The 27,973-nt window shown below is 44.8% G+C and overlaps 1 protein-coding gene across 3 annotated transcripts in view; it reads right to left on the reverse strand.

The window, feature by feature from the left end:
- Positions 1–2,193: 2,193 nt before the first annotated feature.
- Positions 2,194–27,973, reverse strand: part of ZNF160 (zinc finger protein 160) — a 37,949-nt gene continuing 12,169 nt past the window's right edge. Inside the window, exons 2-7 of one of the 3 annotated variants that reach the window (XM_050771273.1) lie at positions 27,687–27,771; positions 27,457–27,581; positions 21,940–21,993; positions 12,039–12,165; positions 11,459–11,587; positions 2,194–7,581 (exon numbers count right to left, since the gene is read on the reverse strand). In XM_050771273.1, the coding sequence (XP_050627230.1) occupies positions 5,396–7,581; positions 11,459–11,587; positions 12,039–12,165; positions 21,940–21,954 (2,457 nt within the window). In that variant the 5' untranslated portion in view covers positions 21,955–21,993; positions 27,457–27,581; positions 27,687–27,771 and the 3' untranslated portion in view covers positions 2,194–5,395. Of the gene's footprint in view, positions 7,582–11,458; positions 11,588–12,038; positions 12,166–13,790; positions 18,398–21,939; positions 27,772–27,973 lie in introns of those variants that run through there. The other 2 variants (XM_050771272.1, XM_050771271.1) reach the window with 2 other exon arrangements.

A 27,973-nucleotide genomic window follows, 5' to 3' on the forward strand; every position in this document is an offset into this window, starting at 1 on the left:
CTGGGATTACAGGTGTGAGTCACCATACCCAGCTCATGAATGCTTGCTTTATTCACCTTTTTTCTTAATGACCATTTAAAAATGTCCACCTTCATGAGAGAAGTCCTTTGAATCTCCATTATTTTCCCCCATCCATTTTCTTCTTAATTAACTTGATATTGTTAATTGGCACTTGAAAGTTCCAACAGGAGATGTGGAGACAGCAAATTTGATAAGGCTTCCTGAGCTGTCTTTTGGTTTTGTAGAAGTAAGGTACCGTGGGATGTATACATTAAAGGAACAACCTTAAATTATTTTTCTCTCCTTCCTTGCTTGTAGTTCTCAAGAACAACTTCAGAATGTATTGGGAAGGTAATACCCTGAAATGAAGAAACTGGCCCAAGCAGCCTGGGCTCCATTCCAGAGTCCCCTGCCCCTCTTTCAAAAAACAGGATATCCTTCAGTGCTTTAGGGTGGCTCATCACGAGGCCATGTGCCATAAAACCTAGGATGGGTGCTCTCTGAGGTCCGTCAGCATCAGTGCCGGTGGGACACCAGTAGATAAGACTCCATCTTCCCCAAGCAGTTTTCCTGAGCCTTGGGGGACCAGCTTGCAATGAATCAATCCTAGGCTTCTACTGCCCCTTGTTGCCTGTCAGTAGTAAACTCACTTTATTGAACTTGTGTGCATGGGTTCTGTCTCACTGGAGTCAGACATTTGGTAACAGTGCGAAGTGAACCTACATCACAGGCAAGAGAGTTTGTAATCCTCCTATGCTTGGTGGTGAGAATGTACAATGGCACACCCACTATGGAAAACAGTATGTTGGAAAACTTCCTCAATAGGGTACCTACAAAACCTTAGAGCAAACATCATACATCATGGTCAAAAAGTGAGATTCCTTTCCCAAGGTTGGGGACAAGGCAAAGATGTACACTGTTACCACTTTTATTCCACGTAGTGTTGGCAATTCTTGGCTGAGGGTAGTGGCTCACGTCTGTAATCCCAGAACTTTCGGAGGCTGAGGCAGGAGGACTGATTGAGTCCAGGAATTTGAGACCAGCCTGGGCAAGATGGGGAGACCCCATCTCTACAAAAAAAACCCTGAAAATTGGCTGGTGGCTGGTCGAGATGGCTCATGCCTGTAATTTAACCACTTTGGAAGGCTGAGGCAGGAGGATCCCTTAAGCCCAAGTGTTCAAGAGTGCAGTAAGCTCTGACTGCACCACCGCACTCCAGCCTGGGTAACAAAGCCAGACCCCATCTAGAAAAGAATAATAAATGAAATAAGAAAAATAAGAGACCAAAAAGGAAAGCATAATAGTGTACATGATGTGATGGCTGTGGTAAGCTAATGACCCCCACCCCCAAAGATACACATACAAAGGATTTCCGTATCAATAGCCCTATACGCTATATTACATGGTTTCTCAAAGCAGAGTTTGCAGATGTCATCTGGCTGAGGGCCTTGAGATGGCAGAATATCCAGGATTATCTGGTTAAAGCAACATCATCACAAGAGTCCATATAGGAAAAATACAGGTGGACTTAGAATCACAGAGAATTGGCAATGCTTGCATAGCAAAGACACAAGGAGATTTTATGACACTACCTTCTGACTGTGAAAACGGAGGGATGTAGACCATGAGGTAAAGGATCTAAGTGGCCTCTGGAACCTAGCAGGGGTAAAGAAATAAACTCTTCCCTAGAGATTCAAGAAGGATCATAGTTCTGTAAACCTGTTTTGACTTCTGACCACCACACATTAACAGCATAAATTTGTGGGGTTTTTTGGTTTTGTTTTTGAGACAGAGTCTTGCTCTGTCGCCCAGACTAGAGTGCGGTGGCACGATCCCGGCTCACTGCGACCTCCACCTCAGGCAATTCTCCTGCCTCAGCCTCCCGAGTAGTTGGGATTACAGGCATGTGCCACCGCGTCCGGCTAATTTTTGTAGTTTTAGCAGAGATGGGGTTTCACCATCTTGGCCTGGCTGGTCTCAAACTCCTGACCTCATGATCCACCTGCCTCGGCCTCCCAAAGTGCTGGGATTACAGGTGTGAGCCACCATGCCCAGCCTAAATTTGGGTTGTTTTAAGCCACTCACTTTGTGGTAATTGTTACAGCAGCAATGGGAAATTAATAGTTTATGTAGAAAACCCTAAGAAATCTAAAAAATCTGGAGAACGAGATTTTAAGGAAATAGACTACGAAATTAACATACAAAAACTACTTTATTTCTATATACTAGCAATTAATACATGGAAATTGAAAATAAAATACAATACTCCTCTGGTTTGAATATCCCGAACAAAACTCATTTGGAAACTTGGTCCCCGGTGTGGCCATATTGAGAGGTGGAGCCTTTAAGAGGTCACTGGATCATGAGAGTTCTGCTGTCATGAATGAATCAATCCATGCACAGATTAATGGACTGTGTTACCATGGGAACAGAAATGATGGTTTTATAGGAAGAAGAGAGACCTGAGCAAACAGTATACTCAGCGCTCTCACAATGATGTGCCACATTGCTTCAGGATGCCGCAGAGTGTCCACCAAGAAACCCTTAACAGCATTGACCAAAAAGGTCAAAAAATGTCTAATTTTAGTAAGGAGACCTTTGTTTCTTACAAAGGGTCGCAGCCTGCAGGCTAGCCATCTGGCAGGGTGGGAAGCATGGTCTCTACCAGAAGCAACACAGGTAGTTCAGAGGAGGAAAGCTGCCGCAGGAATTTATGCTGAATAGCAGTATGTTGAATATTAAGTAAACATACTCAACAGGTTATGGGAGAGTCATGCCTGTGTGTGATAAGCAAACATACATGTTCCTAGTTTATCTACCAGAACAAAATAAAACTCTCATTTTCTATATTTACTCTTAAGAGGAAACTCACGAACATTAATCTTTTCAAATTATATCAATATTCCAAGAACATCATGAAGGAGGTTTTATCTTTATTCTCCACTTTTTTTTTTGAGACAGAGTTTTGCTCTTGTTGCCCAGGCTGGAGTGTGGTGGCGCAATCTCAGCTCACTGCAGCCCCTGCCTCCTGGGTTCAAGCCATTCTCCTGCCTCAGCCCGCCAAGTAGCTGGGATTTACAGGCGTGCGCCACCACATCTGGCTAATGTTTTTGTATTTTTAGTAGAGATGGGGTTTCACCATGTTGGCCAGTTTGGTCTCGAACTCCTGACCTGAAGTAATCTACCCGCCTCAGCCTCCCAAACTGCTGGCATTACAGGCGTGAGCCACCATGCCCGGCCAAATTTAAAAAAAAAAAAATTTTTTTTTGAGACCGAGATTCGCTCTTGGTGCCCACGCTGGAGTGTAATGGCATGATCTCAGCTCACTGCAACCTCCACCTCCCAGGTTCAAGCAATTCTCCTGCCTCAGCCTCCCAAATAGCTGGGACTACAGGCATGCACCACTAAGCCCAGCTAATTTTGTATTTTTAGTAGAGAAGGGGTTTCACCATGCTGGCCAGGCTGGTTTCTCCTGACCTCGGGTGATCTGCTTGCCTTGGCCTCCCAAAGTGCTAGGATTACAGGTGTGAGCCACCGTGCCTGGCCAAACTTTTATTTCCCATATTCTTACTATGTATTTTCACTTCATGGAAAACAAGATGCATAGCATAGGTCTTACTTGGCATACAAGAAACTGATGTGGAAATATAATAATATGGTGCATATGCATCAATGGCAATGCAGATTTTGGGGTGTAAGAATGTGAAATTAACTTTCGGTAAGATTTTCATTATACCCCCAAAAGTATCCTAAGCCACAGTGTGGGGCACATAATTCAAGCGCAAAATGTGGTTATAGGTTTCCAAAACTGTGTTATTTGATTTCACCATGAAAAAAATTGTTCTTGATCCTTTAAGAGCCTAGTGGTGCATTGTTATTATGTTATGAAGTATCCTACTGAGACAGGATAAAACTATGTTGGCAGAAAGAATGTGATTCATTCATAGAGAAAAACCATTCTATTAGTTAAAACGTTATATCTATGATACATTCTGAATAAAACATTAGCAAAGTGTGCTTTAAGCAGATAATGTGAGTTCTACTAAAGAATATGTTACTCTACTTCTGTTGATTAAACTCTTCACTCTGACTACTCTCTCTTCACTTTCTTTCTCTTTTAGATGGAGTTTTGTTCTTGTTGCCCAGGCTGGAGTGCAATGGCATGATCTTGGCTCACCACAACCTCTGCCTCCCGGGTTCAAGCGATTCTCCTGCCTCAGCCTCCCAAGTAGCTGGGATTACAGGCATCTACCAACATGCCCAGCTAATTTTGTATTTTTAGTAGAGATGGGGTTTCTCCATGTTGGTCAGGCTGGTCTCAAACTCCCGACCTCAGGTGATCCACCTGCCTCAGCCTCCCAAAGTGCTGGGATTACAAGTGTGAGCCACTGCGCCTGGCTTCTCTCTTCAATTTCAAAAACAAGATCAATTTTTCATCACTCTTTGCTAAACAACAGGTATTGCTCTTTAATGGATAAGGGGGCGACCTTTTCCCCTGCAGTATTTCTACCACACAATCAGTGTCTAATTACCTATTACTCTCCTCCCACAAAAATCCCAATGTCCTAGGGTCTTGGCCTGCTCCATTTCATGTTCAGTTGATAGACCATTTCTTTCTTCTAAGCCACAGTACTCTCCTGGTAGGAGAAAGGCACCCTGAACATTATCAGAATGGTGAGTGACATCATGGTTTTACATTGTTTTTTGCCACTCCCAAATGCTAATTCCGACAATACTTGATTTTAAAAGCAAAGTCCTCCTTCTTCACAAATTGGATAGAAATAATCCTTCACCTAATTAATGATCTTCACGCAATCGATGATCCTTCCATCCCAATGATCTTTCCAAGAAACCACCATGGAAGGTGTGTAAGGATGCACAATAACAGATTTCAAAGTTCACATTGAAACTCAACAGTAGGCTTTCCAAAAAACCTTAAATAACTCAATAAAACATTTCATAAGGTGAAGGTAACTGACTGCCTACAAATATCCTGCAATCTTTTCATATATGAGTTAAAAAATATAATTTTTAGCATATTTGGACTGGTGAGTATTCTACAGTGTATAATATCAAAGGCAAACAGGGAAACCAGAGACTGTTATTCCTCATAGGAATTCTCACTTACCGTCAGTCACTGGGTAATGGCCTAAGGATGCATATTACATTTGTTTGGTTTCATCAAAGATATAAATTTTGATGCCGAGTAACCTGCGAGGCCTGGATAAACCCTCTGCCACATGTTTACATGATGTCTCTTGCTTACGGCCTCTCGTATCTATTAATGCTTCAACCCATGAGGGATTAGCCACTGTCACTGCATTTGTAAGGATTCTGTCAAGAATGAATTAACTGATGTGAAAAGAGTGAATTGTACCTAATGACCTCACCACACTCATTTGTAAGGTTTCTCTCCGGTATGCATTCTGTGATGACTTGCAAGATTTGAACTCTGCCTGAAGACCTTGCCACACTCATTACATTTGTAACGTTTTTCTCCAGTGTGGATTGCCATATGGGTAGTTAGACTTGACCTTACCCTAAAGGCTTTCCCACACTCTGTACACCTGTAAGGTTTCTCTCCAGTATGAATTCTTCGGTGATTTGCCAGGTGCGCATTTTGAGTAAAGACCTTGCCACATTCGTTACATTTGTAAGGTTTTTTCCCAGTATGGATTGCCTGATGGGTGGTTAGGCTTGAACGAACACTGAAGGCTTTCCCACACTCATCGCATCGGTAAGGTTTCTCTCCGGTGTGAGTCCTTTGATGATTTGCAAGGTGTGAATTTTGAGTGAAGACCTTGCCACATTCATTACATTTGTAAGGCTTCTCTCCAGTGTGGATGACCTTATGGGTAGTTAGGTTTGAATGCATACTAAAGGCTTTGCCACACTCATTACACTTGTAAGGTTTCTCTCCCGTATGAATTCGCCGATGAGTTGCAAGGTATGAATTGTGCCTAAAAACCTTGCCGCATTCATGACATTTGTAAGGTTTCTCTCCAGTATGTATTGCCTGATGAAAAGTTAGGCTTGAACGATCACTAAAGGCTCTGCCACAGTCATTACACTTGTAAGGTTTTTCTCCAGTATGAACTCTCCAGTGCCTTGCAAGTTGTGACGTTTGAGCGAAGACTTTCCCACATTCATTACACTTGTAAGGTTTCTCTCCGGAATGAATTCCCCGATGACTTCTAAGGTGTGATTTTTGAGTGAAGCTCTTGCCACATTCAATACATTTGTAAGGCTTCTCTCCAGAGTGGATTGCCTGATGGGTAGTCAGACTTGAACGAACACTGAAGGCTTTCCCACACTCATTACACTTGTAAGGTTTCTCGCCAGTATGAATTCTTCGATGATTTGCAAGTTGTGAATTTTGAGTGAAAACCTTGCTGCATTCATTGCATTTGAAAGGTTTTGTTCCAGTATGGATGACCTGATGGGTAGCTAGGTTTGAATGCATACTAAAGGCTTTGCCACATTGATTACACTTGTAAGGTTTCTCACCAGTATGAACCCTCCGATGCCTTCCGAGGTACGAATTGTACCTAAAGACTTTGCCACATTCATTACATTTGTAAGGTTTTTCTCCAGTGTGGATTGTCTGATGGATTGCTAGGCTTGAACGAACACTAAAGGCTTTGCCGCACTCATTGCACTTGTAAGGTTTCTCTCCAGTGTGAATTCTCCAATGACTAATAAGGTGTGAATTTTGAGTGAAGAGCTTGCCACATTCATTACATTTGAACGGTTTTTCTCCAGTATGAATTAACTGATGGGTAGTTAGGTTTGAATGTCCTCTAAAGGCTTTTCCACACTCATTACACTTGTAAGGTTTCTCTCCAGTATGAATTCGCCGATGAGTTGCAAGGTATGAATTGTGCCTGAAGACCTTGCCACACTCATGACATTTGTAAGGTTTCTCTCCAGTATGGATGACCTGATGAATAGTTAGATTTGAACGAACAGTAAAGGTTTTGCCACACTCACTGCATTTGTAAGGCTTCTCTCCACTATGAATTCTCCTATGACTCGTAAGGTTTGAATTCTGAGTGAACGCCTTGCCACATTCATTACATTTGTAAGGTTTTCCACAACTGTTTGCTTTTCGTCTTTGTGTGAGTAATGAAAAATGGTTAAGTTCATGATATTTTTTAGACCTGTGGGTTTGGACACTAGAAGGAATTTGTTGAAGTGGTGACACTGAGGAACCATTGTTCGTAGACTTCTCAACTTGCTTACATTCATACATTTTCCCTTCACCTTGAAATAGCTGCAGTTCAGGCAGATGCGAATGAAAGCTTACTCCCAGCTGATTGTTAATAAGCTTGTTTTCTACGTCTCTTCTGTCGCGCTGATCTCTTTTACGTTCTTTCTGGGTCATAAGCACTCCCTTGTAATTTCCTGTGTCATCTCTCCATTGACACTCAAAGTCATGCATATTCTTCTGAAGTTCCTTGAAGGAAAAGTCTTCAATGTCAGGGCTTTCGTGTCTTTCCAACATCACTGTGTGGAATACTGCTTCTGTACTGCTCTTCTCTTTTGGTAGCAAATCCTTGGTTGTACATTTAGGAGGGATATCTATAAGACATAAAGAACCACACATTTCCAATTAATTACAGTAAATAAGTATTTTACATTAAAAACATATTCCACCAAAAGTAATACTTATATTGAACAGACTTTGGAACTTCAGAACCGTGAGTTTCAATTTTTAGGAACAAAAATGTAGTTTTGTTTTTTTTTTTGAGACAGAGTCTCGCTCTGTCGCCCAGGCTGGAGTGCAGTGGTGCGATCTTGGCTCACTGCAAGCTCCGCCTCCTGGGTTCACGCCATTCTCCTGCCTCAGCCTCCTGAGTAGCTGGGACTACAGGCGCCCACCACCATGCCCGGCTAATTTTGTTGCTGTACTTTTAGTAGAGACAGGGTTTCACCATGTTAGTCAGAATGGTCTCGATCTCCTGACCTCGTGAGCCACCTGCCTCGGACTCCCAAAGTGATGGAATTACAGGCATGAGTCACCACCCCCAGCCAAAAGTAGTATTTTTTAACAAAGAAAATGCAGTTACATGTAATTCAAATATTTGGGAAGGGCTGGGTGTTGTGGCTCATGCCCGTAATCCCAATGCTTTCGGAGCCTAAGGCGGGAGGATCATAGGAGGCCACGAGTTTGAGACCAGCCTGGGCAACATAGCGAGACCCCATCTCTACAAAAACAAAATAATTTAAAAATTAGGCCAGGCGCGGTGACTCATGCCTGTAATCCCAGCACTTTGGGAGGCTGAGGCGGGTGGATCATGAGATCAGGAGATTGAGACCAGCTTGGCAAACATGGTGAAACCCCATCTCTACTAAAAATACAAGAATCAGTCAGGCGTGGTGGCATGCACCTGTAGTCTCAGCTTCTCAGGAGGCTGAGGCAGAATCGCTTGAACCTGGGAGGTGGAGGTTGCAGTGGGCTGAGATTGTGCCACTGCACTCCAACAGGGGTGACAAAGTGAGACTCCGTCAAAAAAAAAAAAAAAAAAAATCAGTATGGCATGCTGGTATGTGCCTGAAGTTCTGGATACTCGAGGCCGAGGCTGCCGGGCGCAGTGGCTCATGCCTGTAATCCCAACACTTTGGGAGGCCAAGGCAGGTGGATCACCTTAGGTCAGGAGTTCAAGACCAGCCTGGTCAACATGGCGAAACTCTGCCTCTGCTAAAAATATAAACAATTGGCTGAGCATAGTAGCGGACACCTGTAATCTCAGCAACTTGGGAAGCTCAGGAGGAGAATTGCTTGAACTCAGGAGGTGGAGGTTGCGGTGAGCCGAGATTGCACCACTGCACTCCAGCCTGGGCAATAAGACCAAAACTCCGTCTCATCAAAAAAAAAACAAACAAAAGGCTGAGGCATGAGGATTGTCTTAGCCCAAGAGTTCAAGGTTACAGTGAGCTATGATTGTACCACTGCACTACAGCCTTAGAGCCACTGAGGTGTCTTAAAAAATAAAAAAATAAATTGGGGCAGCCTAGCTTCAAACTACCTATGACCAAAACACTCACATGATGCAATCCTATGTTAGCCATCAAAGGATTATTTCTCCACCATGACCTCACAGCACAAACCAATTGGCCAAAAACATATGGCTAGCTCAGTTGAAGAAAAATAAGTTATACACATTTAAAGCATATTCATTATGTACAAATACATGCTAAAGTACAACATGATATGTTATAATGGAAAGGGCTCACAGGTAACATAATTAAGAAGCAGGAATTCTGAACTGCAAAACCATAACAGCACTAGGAAAATGACTATCCAATAAAACTATGTCAGAAAAAAATGTCTTGAAATACCTATTATATAACTATATCCACACAGAGCAGGCATTTGGCAACATTAGTAAGTGGTACATGACAGTTATATTTCTTTGTTTTTTTTTTTTTTTTAGACAAAGTCTTGCTCTGTTCCCCAGGCTGGAGTGTAGTGGCACAATCTTGGCTCACTGCAACCCCTGCCTCCAGGGTTCAAGCGACTCTCCTGCCTCAGCCTCCCGAATAGCTGGGACTGCAGGCGTGCGCCATTACACCTGGATAATTTTTGTATTTTTAGTAGAGACGGGATTTTACCACGTTGGTCAGGCTGGTCTTGAACTCCTGACCTCACTATCTGCCTGCCTCGGCCTCCCAAAGTGCTGGGATTATAGGCATGAGCCTCCGCGCCTAGACTGGCAGTTACATTTCATAATACATGCTGAAAACCATAATGTGTTAATTTTATTAAAATCAACTAATAAGATATTCTAGCAGCCCATGATAAAATGAATTGAGAGGAATAACTGCATATATAAAATGTTCTTGTTTAAGGCCATGTGTGGAAACTTAAAAAAAAAAAATTATTGGCCAGGCGCGGTAGCTCACGCCTGTAATCCCAGCATTTTGCGAGGCTGCAGCAGGTGGATCACCTGAGGTCGGGAGTTCGAGACCAGCCTGACCAACATGGAGAAACCCCGTCTCTACTAAAAATACAAAATTAACCAGGCCTGGTGGCACATGCCTGTAATCCCAGCTACTTGGGAGGCTGAGGCAGGAGAATCTCTTGAACCCAGGAGGCAGAGGTTGTGGTGAGCTGAGATCCCACCATTGCACTCTAGCCTGGGCAACAAGAGTGAAACTTTGTCTCAAAAAAAAAAAAACAAAAAAAAAACTATTGTCTGTGGAATAATAAACAATTTTCTCTTAAGAAAAAGAAAGATTTTTATTTCAGAACCAGCACAGATAACAAGAACTGGAATATGATTTTTTATAAAAAATTCTATATTGACAAATTATAGTTATATACATTTACAGGAAACAAACTGATATTCTGTTATAGGTATACAATGTGGACTGATGGAAACAAGCTTATTACCATACAAGTCATCTCAAAAACCTATCATTTACTCCTAATGTTTTCACCCAGTGACCGACATCTCCCTATTCCCTCCAGTCCTCAACCTGTGGTAACCCACACTCTACTCTTTGCTGCTATTAGTTTTATTGGTTTAGATTCCAAATATAAGTGAGGACATGTAGTACATGTACTTCTGTGCTAAAGCCTGGAAAAACAGAATATGCACCCCATGTAAGACTAAGAATCAATGAGAGAATGATTTTGTTAGGTGTCTTTACAGTTATGCTGAGAACAATCTCAGAAGATAGAACCCACTCGCTTATCACACACCCCCATGAAGAACGGCAAAAGCAGAATGGAAGAAACAGCTGAGGGAACTCGACAGGCAGAGACGGCTGGAGTCTCTTCCATGAGGTTCGGGGCAGCAGATGCCAAGGAGCAGCAGCCAATGGCAGGTCTCCACGCACAGGAAATGGGGTGGGACATAAATAAGTCTAAATGTTAGGACTAAGCACTATGGAGGCTTCACCTCTGACTCATATGGACTAAGAACTGAGCACCATATGGAATTCAACACAGAGGGCGAGACCAAGAAAGCAAGCAGTCTCTTCAAAAGGAACCACAGAGTTCAAATGACAGGGTGTTGTCCATCATGGTCAAGACTTTGCCTCTGTCTCTGAGGCAACTTATTTCCCCAAAGAACTGTCTCATTTGCAGAGTTTCCCACACTTTTTTATTTATTTATTTTGAGACGGAGTTCCGCTCTGCCACCCAGGCTGTAGTGCAGTAGCATCATCTTGACTCACTGCAACCTCTGCCTCCCGGGTTCAAGCAATTCTCTCGCCTCAGCCTCCTGAGTAGCTGGGACTACAGGCATGCGCCACCACGCCCAGCTAATTTTTTTGTATTTTTAGTAGAGATGGGGTTTCACAATATTGGTCAGGCTGGTCTTGAACTCCTGAACTCAAGTGATCTGCCCGCCTTGGCCTCCCAAAGTGTTGAGATTACAGGCATGAGCAACTGTGCCCAGCCTCCCACACTCTAAGGAGTGGCCTTCTCTCTGCCCATCTGAGCTCTTACCTGTGATCACACCTTTGACACATTCCCGCATTCTTGGTTTTCTTGCTATTTTCACACAGTTCTTCACAGTCCAGGGCTCTTTCCCTTCCTCCAACATGGAGATAATATTCATATCAAAATGACACAGTCCTGTTTATAAAAAGAAAGGATCACAATGTGCTGGGGCTTTTTCAGAATCCCAGCCCTATGTTTACATGAGAGGACATTACAGGTGGATCTAAGAAAACGTCAAAAATTCATCCACCGGGCCGGGCGCGGTGGCTCACGCCTGTAATCCCAGCACTTTGGGAGGTCGAGGCGGGCGGATCACAAGGTCAGGAGATCGAGATCATCCTTGCTACCACGGTGAAACCGTCTCTACTAAAAACACAAAAAATTAGCCGGGCGAGGTGGCAGCGCCTGTAGTCCCAGCTACTCGGGAGGCTGAGGCAGGAGAATGGCGTGAACCCGGGAGGCAGAGCTTGCAGTGAGCCGAGATCGTACCACTGCACTCCAGCCTGGGCGACAGAGCGAGACTCCGTCTCAAAAAAAAAAAAAAAAAAAGAACAGATCTTGACTTCTGGAAGAAAGTCATTCTCACCCAGAGAAACCAGGTTCCAGTAGTTCTCCAACATCACATCCCTGTATAGAGTCCTCTGAGCAGGGTCCAGGCATTTCCACTCCTCCTGAGAGAATTCTATGGCCACATCCCTAAATGTCAACCGTACCTAAAATGAAAAACACATTTCACCAAGTGGCTAAGGGGAGAGTTCAAAACTTCACATAAAAGGAGAAGAGGAGAAAACTGTGAGAATAGGTCAAATTGAAGTGGGTGAGCTGACAGATCCAGATTGTGACAATGTGACATACAGATTTGGTCTTCATCCCCCTCTCCTGACATAAGAGGTCTCTTGAAATCTGTGGAGTGATAAGTGTCTTTTTGTACATTAATGGGATAATTGGTGGCTGGAGCACCTAGGTAGCTTCAGGATGGAGAGCGGTCACTGGAACTAAGGCTCGGAGGGTGGTCACTGGAAAGACTGAGGCTCGGTTAGACTAAGCCTCTGTCCTCTCGGGAGGGCAGAGGGAATGAAGGTTCAGTTGATCACCAATGCTAATGATGGGAGCAATGCCTCCATAATGGGGCCTCCATGAAAACTCAAAAGACAGAATACATCCCAGCTCCTCACTCCTCTCCCAGACCTCAGCTAATAGATCACTTCCATCTAGATGTTCATCTGTGTGCTTTGTAGTATCTTCTCTTATAAATGGGTAAATATAAGTAAAGTGTGTCCCTGTGTTCTGTGAGCCACTCAAGCAAACTAATCAATTCCAAGGAGGGGGTCACCGGAATTCACAATTCACAGTTGGTCATTGAGAAACACAGGCCACAACCTGTGTTTGCGACTGGCATGAAAGTGTGTGTGCTGTTGTGGGACTGAACCCTCAGCCTATGGGAGCTGACCCTATATCCAGATAGACAGTGTCAGAATGGAATCGAATATGAGAACACCCATGTGGGGTCTGTTGCAGAACTGTTTATTTCATGTGTAGAGGAAAACCCAATACCTCCAAGATCACAGAAGTATTCATATTATGGAAGCAAAGTAGGAGAAACTGAGTCTGTTTTTCCCATATTTCCCTATACATTAAGGACTTTTGAGCAAGTTATGTCTCCCTAATTCTGTTCGATTATTCTTTTACCTAAGAGGTTGTGATATCCTCTATATTAGTGTCCATTTCTCAGTTTTATGGGCAATAAGTATACAAATAAAAAACTGAAAACAGGTTATCTCTATGGAAGTCTTAGATATGTTTGACATACTGAGTGATAGTCAATATCTACATGAACTAAAGCACAACTGATACCTTAAGAAATGATAATGCGGCTGGGCGTGGTGGCTCACGCCTGTAATCTAGCACTTTGAAAGGCCGAGGCGGGTGGATCGCTTGAGGTCAGGAGTTCAAGACCAGCCTGGCCAACATGGTGAAACCCCGTCTCTACTAAAAATACAAAAATTAGCCAGGCGTGGTGGCAGGTGCCTGTAATCCAAGCTATTCAGGAGGCTAAGGCAGGAGAATCACTTAAACCCAGGAGCTGGAAGTTGCAGTGAGCCGAGATCACGCCACTGCACTCCAGCCTGGGCGAAAGAGTGAGACTCCCTCTCAAAAAAAAAAAAAAAAAGAAAGAAAACTGTACTGAAGTGGTGCTGTCTATAAGACAGAGGAGTAGGAAGTCCCCACCACTACCCATGGAGACACAGATTTCATAACACTACATGGACTAAATTGCCTTTGTGGGAAATCTGGCAACCACATCAGAGGTTAGAACACTTTTGAAACACCTACTCACCTGAGGCCCTGCCCTGGCATGATGCAGTATCCCTGTGAGAAAACCACACTTCCATTTTCTCCTGGGGAGAGAAAGTACGGGAATATCCATCTAACATTCGGACTGCTTTTTTTCTCTTTTTTCCTGTAATACCACACAAGGCTCATAACGTTCTGACTTTTCAGGGCACTGCTAAGGGACAAGTTTCTGTCTTGCCTGAATACAAACACTGAAGTAACAGGACCCCAGGTAAGGAAGCTACTGAGAACAAAGCCATCCATCATAAACCAGAGCTTGTAGTAACGTAGGCAGACACTAGGTGGCGGTGCAGCCCCCAGCTTACTAGAACACCAGCGAAGCAAAGCTGCTGCGGAACAGCCGGCAGACAACAGAGGCTTTCCCGCATACAAACCGGCACAACTGCTTTAGTTAAGCTACAAGCAAAAAGTCCCTAGAAGAGGCGTGAGGGATTTCCAGAGCCTCTAGTCAGGATGACTGTAGCATGTCTTCCCTAAAGGAAGCCAGAATCAAAAACTAGAAGTGGCTGATTAGTGAAAAGCTCAGGTCCCAACAGGAGGTAACAAGATATCAAAAGAGGCCGGGCACGGTGGCTCACGCCTGTAATCCCAGCACTTTGGGAGGCCGAGGCCGGTGGATCACGAGGTCAGGAGTTCGAGACCAGCCTGGCCAACATGGTGAAATCCCACCTCTACTTAAAATACAAAAATTAGCAGGGCATGGTGGCAGATGCCTGCAAGCCCAGCTACTCAGGAGGCCAAGGCAGAAAATCGCTTGAACCCGGGAGGCGGAGGTTGCAGTGAGCTGAGATCGCACCACTGCACTCCAGCCTGGGTGACAGAGTGAGACTCCATCTCAAAAAAAAAAAAAAAAGATATCAAAAGGAAAAAAAAGAAACATGGACCGTACACAGCAACACATTAAATCACCACAAAGTAATACTAAAGCAGCATATATACACACACATACACACACACACACACACACACGTTATCAAAGAAATAACAATAAGACTCCTAAAGTTGCTCAATGTATTAAGGCAGTACTCATAAACAACTTCAGAAAATCAGAAAAACAATAAATATGAGACTATCAACAAAGAGATAAAAACTATGAATAAGAAACAGAAATTCTAGACTGAAAAACATAACTGAATTAAAAAACACACTAGAGCCAGGCGCGGTGGCTCATGCCTGTAATCCCAGCGCTTTGGAAGGCTGAGCCGAGAGGGCTGCTTGAGCCTGTGAGTTCAAAACCAACCTGGCAACATAGTAAGACCCTATCTCTACAAAATAAATAAATAAATAAAAATGAGCTGGGCATGGTGGCATGCATCTTTAGTCCAAGCTACTTGAGAGGCTGAGGTGGGAGGACTGCTCGAGCGCAAGAGTTCAAGGTTGCAGTGAACTATGATTGTGCCACTACACTCCAGCCTGGGTGACAACAAGACTCTGAGACACACACACACACACACACACACACAGAGTAGACTTGACCAGGCAGAAGAAATCAATAGTGAAGTGAAAAAAGGAGAAAATGAGGCTAGGCACAGTGGTTGATGTCCCTTCTCCCAGAACCTTGGGATGCTGAGGGAGGAGGGTCGCTTGAGGCCAGGAGTTCAAGACCAGTCTGGGCAACATAGGGAGACTGTCGTTTCTACAAAAAATGGGCCAGGCGTGGTGGCTCATGCCTGTAATCCCAGCACTTTGGGAGGCCGAGGCAGGTGGATCACCTGAGGTCAGGAGTTCAAGACCAGCCTGGCCAACATGATGAAACCTCGTCTCTACAAAAATACAAAAACTTAGCTGGGCATGGTGGCGGGCGCCTGTAATCCCAGCTAATTGGTAGGCTGAGGCAGGAGAATCGCTTGGACCCAGGAGATGGAGGTTGCAATGAGCTGAGATCGCACCATTACACTCCAGCCTGGGCAACAAGAGTTGCCATATCGGGAAAAAAAAAATACACAAAATTAGCTGGGTGTAGTGGCAGGAGCCTGTAGTCCCAGCTACTCAGGAGGCTGAGGTAGGAGGATCATTTGAGCCTAGGAGGTTGAAGGTGCAGTAAGCTATGATCACACCACTGTACTCCAGCCTGGGCTACAAAGTGAGACCCTGTCTCTAAAAAAAATAAAAAATAAAAGGAGAAAATGAAATAGAAGAATGATGAAGATAGTCAGGCATGGTGATGTGTGCCTGTAATCCCAGCTACTCAGGAGGCTGAGGCAGAAGAATCAGTTGAACTCGGGAGGCAGAGGTTGCAGTGAGCCAAGATCACACCACTGCACTCCAGCCTGGGCAACAAGAGTGAAACTCCGTCTCAAAAAAACAAACAAACAAAAAAAAAGGTCTGCCTTGGCCTCCCAAAGTTCTGGGATTACAGGTGTGAGCCACCGCGCCCAGCCCAATCAGCAGCACTCTTAAACGCCAGTAACGTTCAAGCTGAGAAACACATCATCAAGAATGCAATCCTATTAAAAATAGCCACACACCCCCAAAAATGCCTAGAAATATGTCTAACCAAGGTGGTGAACTATCTCTATGAACTACAAAATACCAGTGAAAGAAATCAGAGACAACACAAACAAATGGAAAAGCATTTCATGCTCATGGGTTGAAAGAATCAATATCATTGATATGTCCAAACTGCCCAAAGCAATCCATACATTCAACAGTATTTCCTATTAAATGATCAACATAACTTTTCACAGAATTAGAAAAACCTTCTAAAATGTATATGAAAGCAAAAAAAGAGCTCAAAGAGCCAAGACAGTCCTAAGCAAAAGGAATAAAGCTGGATGCGTCACACTACCTGACTTCAAACTATATTGCAAGGCTACAGTAAACAAAATAGCATGGTACTGGTACAGAAACAGACACATATACCAATGGAATAGAACAGAGACCCCTAAAATAAAGGCCCACACCTCCAACCAATTGATCTTCAGCAAAATCAACAAAAATAAACAATGAGGAAAGGATACCCTATTCAATAAGTGGTGCTGGGAAAACTGGCTAAACATCTGCAGAAGAATGAAACTGGACCCCTATCTCTCACCATATAAAAAAATTAACTTGAGATGGATTAAATAATATAAGACCTCCAACTATAAAAATTCTAGAAGACTTTGGCCTAAGCAAGGAATTCATGAAGACCTCAATAGTAAATGCAGCAAAATGAAAAACAGACAAGTGGAACTTAATTAAAGAGCTTGTTACAGAAAAACAAACTATCAACAAAATAAACAATCTACAGAATGGGAGAAAATACTTGCAAACTACACATCTGACAAATGACTAATATCCAGAATCTATAAGAAACATAAGCAAATCAACAAGAAGAAAACAAATTACCCTACTAAAAAGTGACAAAATAACATAAACAGACACTTCTCAAAAGAAGTCGTACTATTGGCCAACAAGCATATGAAAAAATGCTCAACACCTTGATCATCAGAGAATGCAAATCAAAACCATAATGAGACACCATTTCATACCAGGCATAATAGCTATTATTAAAAAGTCAAAAAAATAACAAATATTGACAAGGCTTCAGAGAAAAGGAAACACTTATACACTCATACACTTACGGGAATGCAAATTTGTTCAGACCATGTGGAAAGCAGTTCGGAGATTTCTCAAAGACTGAAAACAGAATTACAATTCAAACCAGCAATCCCATTACTGGATATGTACCCGAAGGAAAATAGATTGTTCTCTCAAAAAGACACCTGTATTCATATGTATATTGCAGCACCATTTACAATAGCAAAGACATGGAATCAACCTAGGTGACCATCAACAGTGGATCAGATAAAGAAAATATAGTAGACATATACCCTATGGAATATTATACAGCCATAAAAAAACAAAATCATGTCCTTTGCAACAACATGGATGCAACTGGAGGCCATTATCCCTAGCGAATTAATGCACAAATAGAAAAATACCGCACATTCTCACGATGGAAGCTAAACACTGGGTGCACAAGAACACAAAGATGAGAACAACAGACACTGAGGACTCCAAAAAGGAACAGGAAGGAAGAGGGGAAGGACTGAAAAACTATCTATCGGGTACTATGTTCACTACTTGGGTGATGGGATCTTCGGAAGACTAAACCTCAACATCACTAAATATGCCCACGTAAGAAATCTCATGTGTACCCCCTGAATCTAAATAGTATAAAATGAATCAAATAAAGTACGTACCAATGTACACACATTCAAATTCATAAGACACATTCTGTGGAAAAATCAAATTGTTTTTCCTACTATAATCTCAGAAAATGCTTCTAAAATCAGATGTGCCAGGTACAGTGGCTCACGCCTATAATCCCAGCACTTTAGGAGGCCAAGGCAGGAGTACTGCGTGAGCTCAGGAAACCAGCCTGGGACATGGAATGAAACCTCATCTCTACAAAAAAATCAAGCTGGGCATGGTGGTGCATGCCTATAGTCTCAGTTACTCCAGAGGCTAAGGTGGGAGGATCCCTTGAGCCCCAGAGATCGAGGCTGCAGTGAGCTGTGATCCCACCACTGAACTCCAGCCTGGACAACACAGTGAGACCCTGTCTCAAAACAATAAACAAACAAACAAATAAATATATAAACAGATATAAATATATATAAACAGTATAGTTTCCCCCCATACCAGCAAGCAATCAATTGTGCAGCAGGCACCGCCTGGGTGTCCTCCAACCCCAGTTCAGTTTCAACACCATCGACCTGGAGATGGTGTCAAATCCCACAGGTTGAGGGTTCAGTCCCACTTTGGGTGCCAATAGCAAGCCCCAGGTTGTTTTTCCTGTGCTTTTGACAGACTATTAATCAGGGTTCCTGTAATTCCCTCATTGGGTTCAATTAATTTGCTAGACCTCACAGACCTCAGGGAGACACTTTATGTACATTTACCCATTTATTATAAAGGATATTACGACAAATGTTTATGAAGAGATGCAGACAGTGAGGTATGGGAAAAGGGGCTGGGACTTCCATGCCCTCCCTGGGCATGCTACCCTCAGGAATCTCCGCATGCTCACCTATCCTGCAGCTCTCTCTGAACCGTGTGCTTTTGGGTTTTCATAGAAATTTCATGAAATAGGCATGATTAAACCATTGGCCACTGGTGATCAAGCTTCATCGCCTCTCCCTCTCCCTGGCAGCTGAGGAGTGGAGTCTAAAGCCCCCATCTTCCAATCTTGCCGTGGATATTCTGGTGACCCGCGCCCTATCCTGAAGCCTGCTGGGGGCTGCCAGCTATCAGTCAATACATCAGCATGCAAAAGGCAACACTTTGGAAACTCTACAGATTTTAGGAGCTGTATATGCCAGGAACTGGGTCAAAGACAAAGGCCACGTGAACAACCCACCAGTAGATAAAGATAAAGCATATCATTTCATTTCGTAAGGCCTTCCAAAACAAGATAAACCAAACAAATAATTGAGAAAGGGGTAAGCAAAGAAAGATTACTTTTACAACAGAATAATGTGTAATTGAAAGGAACACAACAGTGCGTATATAAAGAATTAAACCAAGCCGGGCACGATGGCTCATGCCCGTAATCCCAGCACTTTAGGAGGCACAGTCAGGAGGATGGCTTGGGCCCAGGAGTTCAAGACCAGCCTGGACAACATAGTGAGAACCTGTCTCTACAAAAAACAAAAACATAAAAAATTAGCTGGGTGTGGCAGCACACAACTGTAGTTCCAGCTACTTAGGAGACTGAGGTGGGACAACTGCTTGGGCCAAGGAGGTCAAGGCTACAGTGAGTCACGACTGTACTATAACCGAGTACCCTCATTTTTCCAAGAAAAAGGGGGTGAGTTATTATTTTTTTCTCTTATTTTCTCTTTTCTCCATTTTCCCCCGTTCCCTACTTCCTACTTAGCCCTTTAGAAATACACTTATAACCTTTTACCTCCCCTTCACCAGACACTCTCTACAGGGCAAGTTCATCTATGTGCTTGGAGCTCCAGAGGGGAATCTCACCTGCCAGGCCTCGAGACAGCAATCAGTCTACAACCCACAGTGCTGCTACAACACTCTCTCCCACCCGGAGAGTTTCAGCCACTTTTACAACCTAGTTCTGGTTGCCAGCTCAACCCCTCGGTACCTAAGGCACAGAAGCAAGTTAGGGGGACCCCCACCTGCTTGCTTCCTCTCCTGCGTGCCATTCATGCCAAGCCCCCCTTTTTAAAGCACCTGCTTTCTGCTCCAAAAGCAACGCAGTACCTTAAGGCAGGAAGCCTGTACTTCTTCCCCAAAGCTAGCTTTGGAATTAAAAAGTCACCGTCTTTCTACTAGACCTTGCTCTTGTTAACGGAACTCTGCCAGCAGCGAGCAACTGAACCTGCATGTCAGTGACAGAGCCGCTGTGCTCCAGCCTCGCTCCAGCAACAGAGTGAGACCCCGTCTCAAAAAATGTAATAAAAGTTAAAAAGAAAATAAACTGCAGAATACAAAATAGCTCCTGAATTCCAGGAACAGAAAATGGAGCAAAGTATAAAAATTCATTTCATATATACACATCTACAAAGTAATGCAACCCACTCAGACTCACAAGGAATAAGAAAATGAAAATGCAATGGGGTGCATTATCTCCAGATTTTCGTAATATAAAATGAACACAGTGGCAAGTTTGCTTAATGAGGGGGAAATCTGACGTGGTACTGGTGCGAGAGGCCGCCTCTGCACCTGGGATAGGGATAGAATCTTGCCAGATCTAGCAACACGGGCAATGCACCATCCTAGAAGAGATCACTCTTCCCATGGCCAAGCCCGGAGGAACCCTCCACGATCTGTAGTGAAGTCGGCATGGTCACAGGCAGCCAGGGTGGCACCTTTTTTCTTCTCTTTGAGACAAGGTCTGGTTCTGTCACTCAGGCTGAAGTGCAGTGGTGCTATAATGGCTCACTGCAGCCTCAATCTCTGGGGTTCATGATCCTCCCACCCTGGCCTCCACAAGTGCTGGGATTACAGGTGTGAGCCACCATGCAGCACCCTGTGTGATATTCTTCATAAAAGTGAGAAAGTTAAAAGATCCACCTATCTTCATTCCCAGAATGCTCCGACAAGGATGTAGAAAAGTGAGCTCCTGTTTCCTAACACGAAAACATGTCAATGTTCAAAACTTGCAGGTTAACATATCACAACCAAACATTCACTGAGGAATTTGTTGAAATCTCATAATGATGTCAAAATACATTTCTACAGGACTCGCACTGACCCTTCCCACACAACGGAGAACAGTGGCTTCCCACTGAGATGTGAGGGAGGGTGGAAGGCTGGACAGGAAAAGGCATGCTTTCCCTCTTGGCGCATAAATGTATTGTTTCACTATCAAACAAATATATACATGATGCCATGTTTAAAATAAAAGAAACGAAATGTTGACTCATAACCGGTAAAACAAAAATACAGTTCCAGTCTCTCTAACGGCAAGGTTGTTCTGCTCATATACCATTCTCACCTGCAATACCCGACGGACAAAGCTTCTTGTAAGAGCATCACAGTCTCCATGGGATAGAGTTTCTGAGACTAGTTTAATGAATCTTGTTACACATTTATGTTGATGTCATACATTAAACTGGATGATGGAATGAAAGAATCATCTATCTCCAATATCAGCGTCTAAATTTTCCATTCCGTTCCCAGTCTTTACGAGTTTGGAGTCGGAAACACAATGACTCACTTGTTCGGCTTCAAATGCACTAAAAATGAGGCAGGAAAGCTTTCCTCTTAGTGTTCTTATTCTACGCCAGTGAGCAGGTGCTTGTGCACAGTAATACCTGACTTCATGGGCAGCTTCTGTTATCATGGTTTACACAGAGCTGACAGTGCATCCAGATGTGGCCCCTGAACAATCCCCGCTGCCCAACAGCCCTGACACCACGGGACCCTCACCCCGTCCTCCATCCACGTCTGGGTGTGAGCCCTTCCCAGGACCATGCCCAGTGCCGCCTCTTCCCAAGTTCACGTCACTGGGTCCTGATGAGACGGAATCTAAGCGAGATGAGAGGGACTGAGGGAAGGCATGGGTGAGTGTCAGCAAACGTGTCAGGCAGGACGCTTCAGACTCAGAGAAGATTCGCAACGGCAATACCAGGTATTTCAGGAAGAAATAAAAGAACAATCCACCAGGAATATCACTTTACCTGAGTAAGGGCCATTCCTGACTCCTTTCCTTTCCTCTTCTTCCAGACTTCTTCCTTGGGTAACATAAAAGAATCTTTAGAAGTCAATACTGAATATCCAAAATATGCTGCTTAGGGCTGAGAATCTATACTTCCCCTTCATGTGCCACAATCACACGCACAGAAGATCTCACCCTATGGAAAGATGGTCCTCTGCGCCCCACTGCACTGGGGGAATACAGGCACGAGAAACTCCTACAGGAAGAAGTGAGCTTCTGACCCCTTTCTTCAGAACCTGCTCTCCTCCTGGAGAAGCCCACACATGCTGCAGCAGTGGGGAGCTGGGCTGGACTGAGCTTCCCTTTAGGGCACAGACCCAGCCCTGACCAAACCCCACGCAGAACACAGCCCCTCACCTCTCTGTGGATCCCAGGCTGAGCTCAGCCTTCAGAAACAAAAGACAGGGATTGGTACTAAGCTGGCTACAGAACAGAGTCAACTTTAAATATTACTCGGCTGGGCTCTAAAACACTGAAATGAAAATATGTCAAGGGGGTACAAGAGATGTTTCTGTAAAACGCCTGGGCACTCTTAACGTGAAGCCAGGGTTGAGCTGCACTGAGGGGGCGAGCCCAGCACAGCCCCACCTTCTGCCTCTGCTCTTCTGCTGGGGACTTGTTCTCACCAGGATCCAGACTGGATATTGAAGGAGCAAAAAGAATCACACCGAACAGGCAACATGGACCAGAGGTGGGGGTGAAGGTGGGGCTGCCATGTCAAATGGGAGGCTGTGGGACATCACAAAGGTTTCCACAGAGAAAGTGATGTCGGAACAAAGACCTCAGGAAGAAAGGCTGCTTGGCACTTGCAGCTGAGAGGCCAGAGAGTTCCAGGCAGAGGGCCAGCCCACATGGAAGCCTTGAGGCAGGCGCAACCTTGGCTCCAGGAAAAGGAAAGGGGCCTGTGTGGCTACAGCAGAGGGGGCGGGGCGGACACGGGAAGGAGATGACATCCGAGAGGTCCTGAGGGGGCAGATCACACAGGGAGAGGTCTTCAAACATTCTTTCTCCCATACCTCAAAAGAATTTATGAAACCATGTATTTCCTCACCTGTTTTAAGTAAATGCGTAATTTTTTCTTTATTTTACAAAGTAACACACTTACAACATAATATCTTCCATATTTTACACGTGACAAGAAGTTCAGCTGAGCCCCAGGAAGTACAGGGTTGCCCTCAGCTGAGATGTGCAAGACTGCAGGGGGTGGACATGTTTGGAGGAGTTTGGGAAGTCACTTTTTTTTTTTTTTTTTGAGACGGAGTCTTGCTCTGTAGCCCAGGCTGGAGTACAGTGGCCGGATCTCAGCTCACTGCAAGCTCCGCCTCCCGGGTTCACACCATTCTCCTGCCTCAGCCTCCAGAGTAGCTGGGACTACAGGCGCCCGCCGCCTCGCCCGGCTAGTTTTTTGTATTTTTTAGTAGAGACGGGGTTTCACCGTGTTAGCCAGGATGGTCTCAATCTCCTGACCTCGTGATGCACCCGTCTCGGCCTCCCAAAGTGCTGGGACTACAGGCTTGAGCCACCGCACCCGGCCGTCACTTTTATTTATTTAATTAATTTATTTATTAATTTTTGAGACGGAGTTTCACTCTTGTTGCCCAGGCTGGAGTGCACTGGCATAATCTCGGCTCACTGCAGCCTCTGCCTCCCGGGTTCAAGCGATTTTCCTGCCTCAGCCTCCCGAGTAGCTGGGATTACAGGCGCCCTCTACTACGCCTGGCTAATTTTTTGTATTTTTAGTAGAGACAGGGTTTTACCATGTTGGCCAGGCTGGTCTTAAACTCTTGGCCTCAGGTGATCTGCCTGCCTCGCCTCCCAAAGTGCTGGGATTACAGGCATGAGCCAGCGCACCCAGCCAGGAAGTCACTTTTAGACATATGAAGATGGAGATGCCTGCTGGGATATTCCTGCAGAGTGTTTTGGAGACAAATGGACACAGGATTTTAGACCTCAGAGGGGGGTCTGCAGGGGACACGGAGCCGTGTATTAATAGGTGGGACATAAAGCCATGAGATGAGACAGTAAGGAAAGGCAGTGGGTGTGGAAGGAGACAAGAAGAGGTGTAGGGACTGAGCCATGAGCACTCACACATTCAGAGAACAGAAAGTTCTGGAGACACCAGAAGAGAAGAGGAAAGCAGAAAGTGATGAGAGTGGCAAGAAGATTGAATAGATATGTAAAAGTTAACGGGGTGTCATAAAAGCCAGGACAACAGAAGAGGAAGTGATTGGCTGTGCTACATGCTACCAATAGGAAGAAAAAGATGAGGACAGGACATGAATGACGGCATTTAGGAATGGGGAGGTCACTGATGACTGAAAAAGGAAGAATCGGTGGAATGCTGGATGTGAAAGCTAGATTCAAGCAATAATTCAAAGGTTGAAGCAAGAATTGAAGACAAAGTGGCTGCACATGGCTCACGCTTGTAATCCCAGTACTATTGGAGGCTGAGGTAGAAAGACTACTTGAGCCCAGGAGTTTGAGACCAGCCTGGCCAACACAGCAAGATCCTGTCTCTATATTTTTATTAAAAAAAAAAAAAAAAGAATTGAAGGCAAAGTAAAACTAGTTTTTAGTATATTATGCTCTTAAATAGAGCATAAATAGGTACTTATTACAGAGGGAAATGTAGTTGAGAGTATTTTTTGTCTTAAAGATGGAAAAGTAGAAGAAAAAAAGGCTTTATTACGCATTGGAGATCTGTTCAGAGAGGAAAAAAATTGTTCATACTACTCTGACACTCAACACAGAACGTTTCACCTCTAGTCACCAAAATGTGTGTCATTTTTCCCCACAATGGCAGGTTCTCCAGCAGACTACCAGGTAGGGAGTCCCAGGTAGGGAGTCCTGCCGTTTTCCTCAATTCTGACACTGTCTACAAAACAGAATCAGACACCACAGCTTGAGAGCTCAGTCGCACAAGGCTGCCCTCACTTCATATGCTGTACGCTCTGACTGACCTGATCGATGTGCTTCCCTAACACTTTGCTTGGGTTTGAATAACTAGCCAGCACAGCTTTTCCATCTGGCTGTTCATCTGTGTCCTTTGCAACATACTTTATAACAAATGAGTAAACCAAGTGTTTTCCTGAGTTCAGTGAATGACTGTGGCAGATTACTACAACCTGAGGAGGGGAGTCAAGGGAATCCCCAATTTACATTTGGTCGCCCAGAAATTCAGGTCCCAACCTGTGACTTGTGACTGGCATTTGAAGTGGGGGCAGCCCTGTGGAACTGACCAACCAGTAAACAGCATCTGATCCTAATTCTAGTTGGACAGTGTCAGAATTGAGTTGAACTATAAGGTCACCCAGTTAGTGTAGGATGGAAAATGCACTGCTGGTGGGAAGAAGTTCCTCCAGATTTTGGTGATGAGTTTTCCGCGTTGCGTGTTCACTATTATATTGACTGTACACTATTATATTGACTATAATCAGCATCATATAATACTAAATATTATGTAATCAGTATTACATTAACTCATGTTCTCGCCTCTACCCAATCCCAGGGAAAGGGAGGAAAAGGGTGGCCCACAAATGAATGAGTCAAGTCACTGCCCTCTGGTTGAAAAGGTTATAAGTGGAAGCTAACCTCTGATGCCATAATTATAAAATGCATAGCCTTATAGACAAGAGTTTTGCAATTCTCATCTTTATCTGTGTATTTTAAGCATATTTAAAACCTGTTCGATTATAAAGACAGAAATCAACATGTCACAACTAAGTTACCCATATTCAATCAACTCACCACTCACCTGAGCCAAGGTCCCCGCCTTCTTCCTTCCTGTGTGTTTTCCTCTCATTCTGTACATATCTCATCCTCACTTCTCTCTCTGGCTTTTTCTCTGTTTCCTCCCAGGTTTCTGCTCCTCATTTTGAGCCCCCCTCCTCTCCTGCTCTTTCTCCCCTTCTTCCCTCCTTTCCTTCTCTTCTGCCTGTTCTGCTCCATTCCTACACCTTCTTCCACCTTATTCCTCTCTCTGCCCAATCTTTTCATTGTTCCAATCCCAATCTCCACATATTTCTGCCTCTTTCTTCCCTCACGTGTGCTCCCCGTCTGCTCCCCCTATTAAATCCCCTCTTCCCTGTTACACCCCTTGTCCCCATTCTCTGGCACCCCCAGATCCCAAGCCTCCCCATGCTGTGGTTCTCCCTATGCTCTCCTTGTCACCAGCTGTCCCATCTTGCTGTCCCAGCACCACACTGCTGTCTGCCCTGGCTCCAAATCCCTCCTCCTCTCCCCCACTCTGTCTGAGAAGCCTCCCCCTTTCTGCCCCTCTCCTTATCTTGCTGTCTTCATCTCTCTGGAGACGCAGCTTTTCTCTACATTTCTCCAGTTGCTCCCTGCCCCACACTTTCTCAGCTTTGTCTTTCACTCTGTGTCTGTCTGCAAATTCCCCACCCATCCTCTGCGTTGCCATCTGTTCATGGTTCTCACCCATCCTTTTCACTCCTTCTCAGTTTTTCTATTTCCTCTCTCTTTCTCCTGATCCCGTCTCTCTCCTGATCCCCTTTGGCCACATATTTACAGGGAAGGGGATGGAATAAGATGCCCACCTACTGAAAGCACAAGTTCTAGTGGAGTGGAATCTGGACAAAAGAACATTGGAGGTGAACAGACAGGCCCGAGTCACCTCATTCAACGCTGGGTCAGAGGAAGCCATGCTTATGAGGGGGAGGCCTGCGGGGCAGAGGGCAAGGCTCAATGAGAGCAAGATGGGCAGGTGTCTCAGAGGAGGGGTGGATCTGCGGAATCCCAGGACCAGGGCGAGGACTCTTGCACTGGAGCTGCGGTGCTGCGGTGCAGACACAATGAAGGGTGAGGCTTAGGGGATCCAAAGGGTGAATGCACCTCGCGGGTGAGGACTTTACAAGGCACAGGGTGGGAAGTGAGTAAAGAGTTTTAAGCAGGAAATGGCGTGAAAGGTGTCTACATGGCCTGAAGGCAGAAATACTGCAAGCAGGACCAGCCTGTGTGGTTCAATGGGAAGTGACCCCTGACCTCTCATGGACATCTCTGAATTTACTTGGGGATAAGAGAGCCATGAGGGGATATTAAGGTCTATAGGACCCAAAGTGATGGCTCACGTCTGTAATCCCAGCACTTTGTGGGCTGTAATTCCAGTCGAAGCGGGAGGATCACTTGAGCACAGGAGTTCGAGACCAGCTCAGGCAACACAGTGAGACCCCCTCTCTACTAAATATATATATTTTAAAAATTATTTAAACGTGGTGGTACACACCAGCGGTCCCAGCTACTCAGGAGGCTGAGATGGGAGGATCACTTGAGCCCAGGAGGTCCAGGCTGCAGTGAACTACAATCACGCCACAGTACCCCAGTCTGGGCTACAGAGCCAGACCCTATCTTAATTTTTATATATATATATGTGTATGTATGTCTCTGAGGACTCCTGGAAATCAAGCATGGATGTGCAGGAGCCTGGGGAGCCCAAGTTTAACCTAAACAGAGGGAAACTCACGTGTGAGGCCTTCACTCCAAGTATCAGCTTCTAGAGGCTGCAGGAATCTGTAAGAAGAGCTGGGTTCCCTGCAGGCGGGGCCTGGGTGGGCGCCTCATGCAGAGGGGCCAGCAGTTGGGAGGAGCCTGAGGGATGAAGAGGGGAGGGCTTGGGGAAAGGCAGCAACACCTGTGCTTCCCTTCGTCTTGCTCCCAGGAGTCTGTTTCCAGAGCTTTGGAGGAGAGCCCTACCAGCGAGGCTGAAGCCACTCAGTGGGCTGGGAGCTAGGATCTCTCTAGGTCGTCGACGGGGCAGTGTTCGGATCCAGGAATGTTTCTGCAATACAGAACATGAAATGCAAAACTTGAGCTTAGCGGGGAGTGTACAATTTCATGCTGACCAGCAGAACCTCCTTTCCATTTCTATTCCCCACCCAGCCAGGAAGGACAGTGTCAACCTTGGTTCTGGAGCAGGGCTGAGGCCTATGATTAGTTAGGTCAATAACTTGCTTTTTAAAAAGCAGTAACTTTTTACAAAT

Source organism: Macaca thibetana, chromosome 19 (genome assembly GCF_024542745.1).
Source record: "Macaca thibetana thibetana isolate TM-01 chromosome 19, ASM2454274v1, whole genome shotgun sequence".
Taxonomy (NCBI): Eukaryota; Metazoa; Chordata; class Mammalia; order Primates; family Cercopithecidae; genus Macaca; species Macaca thibetana.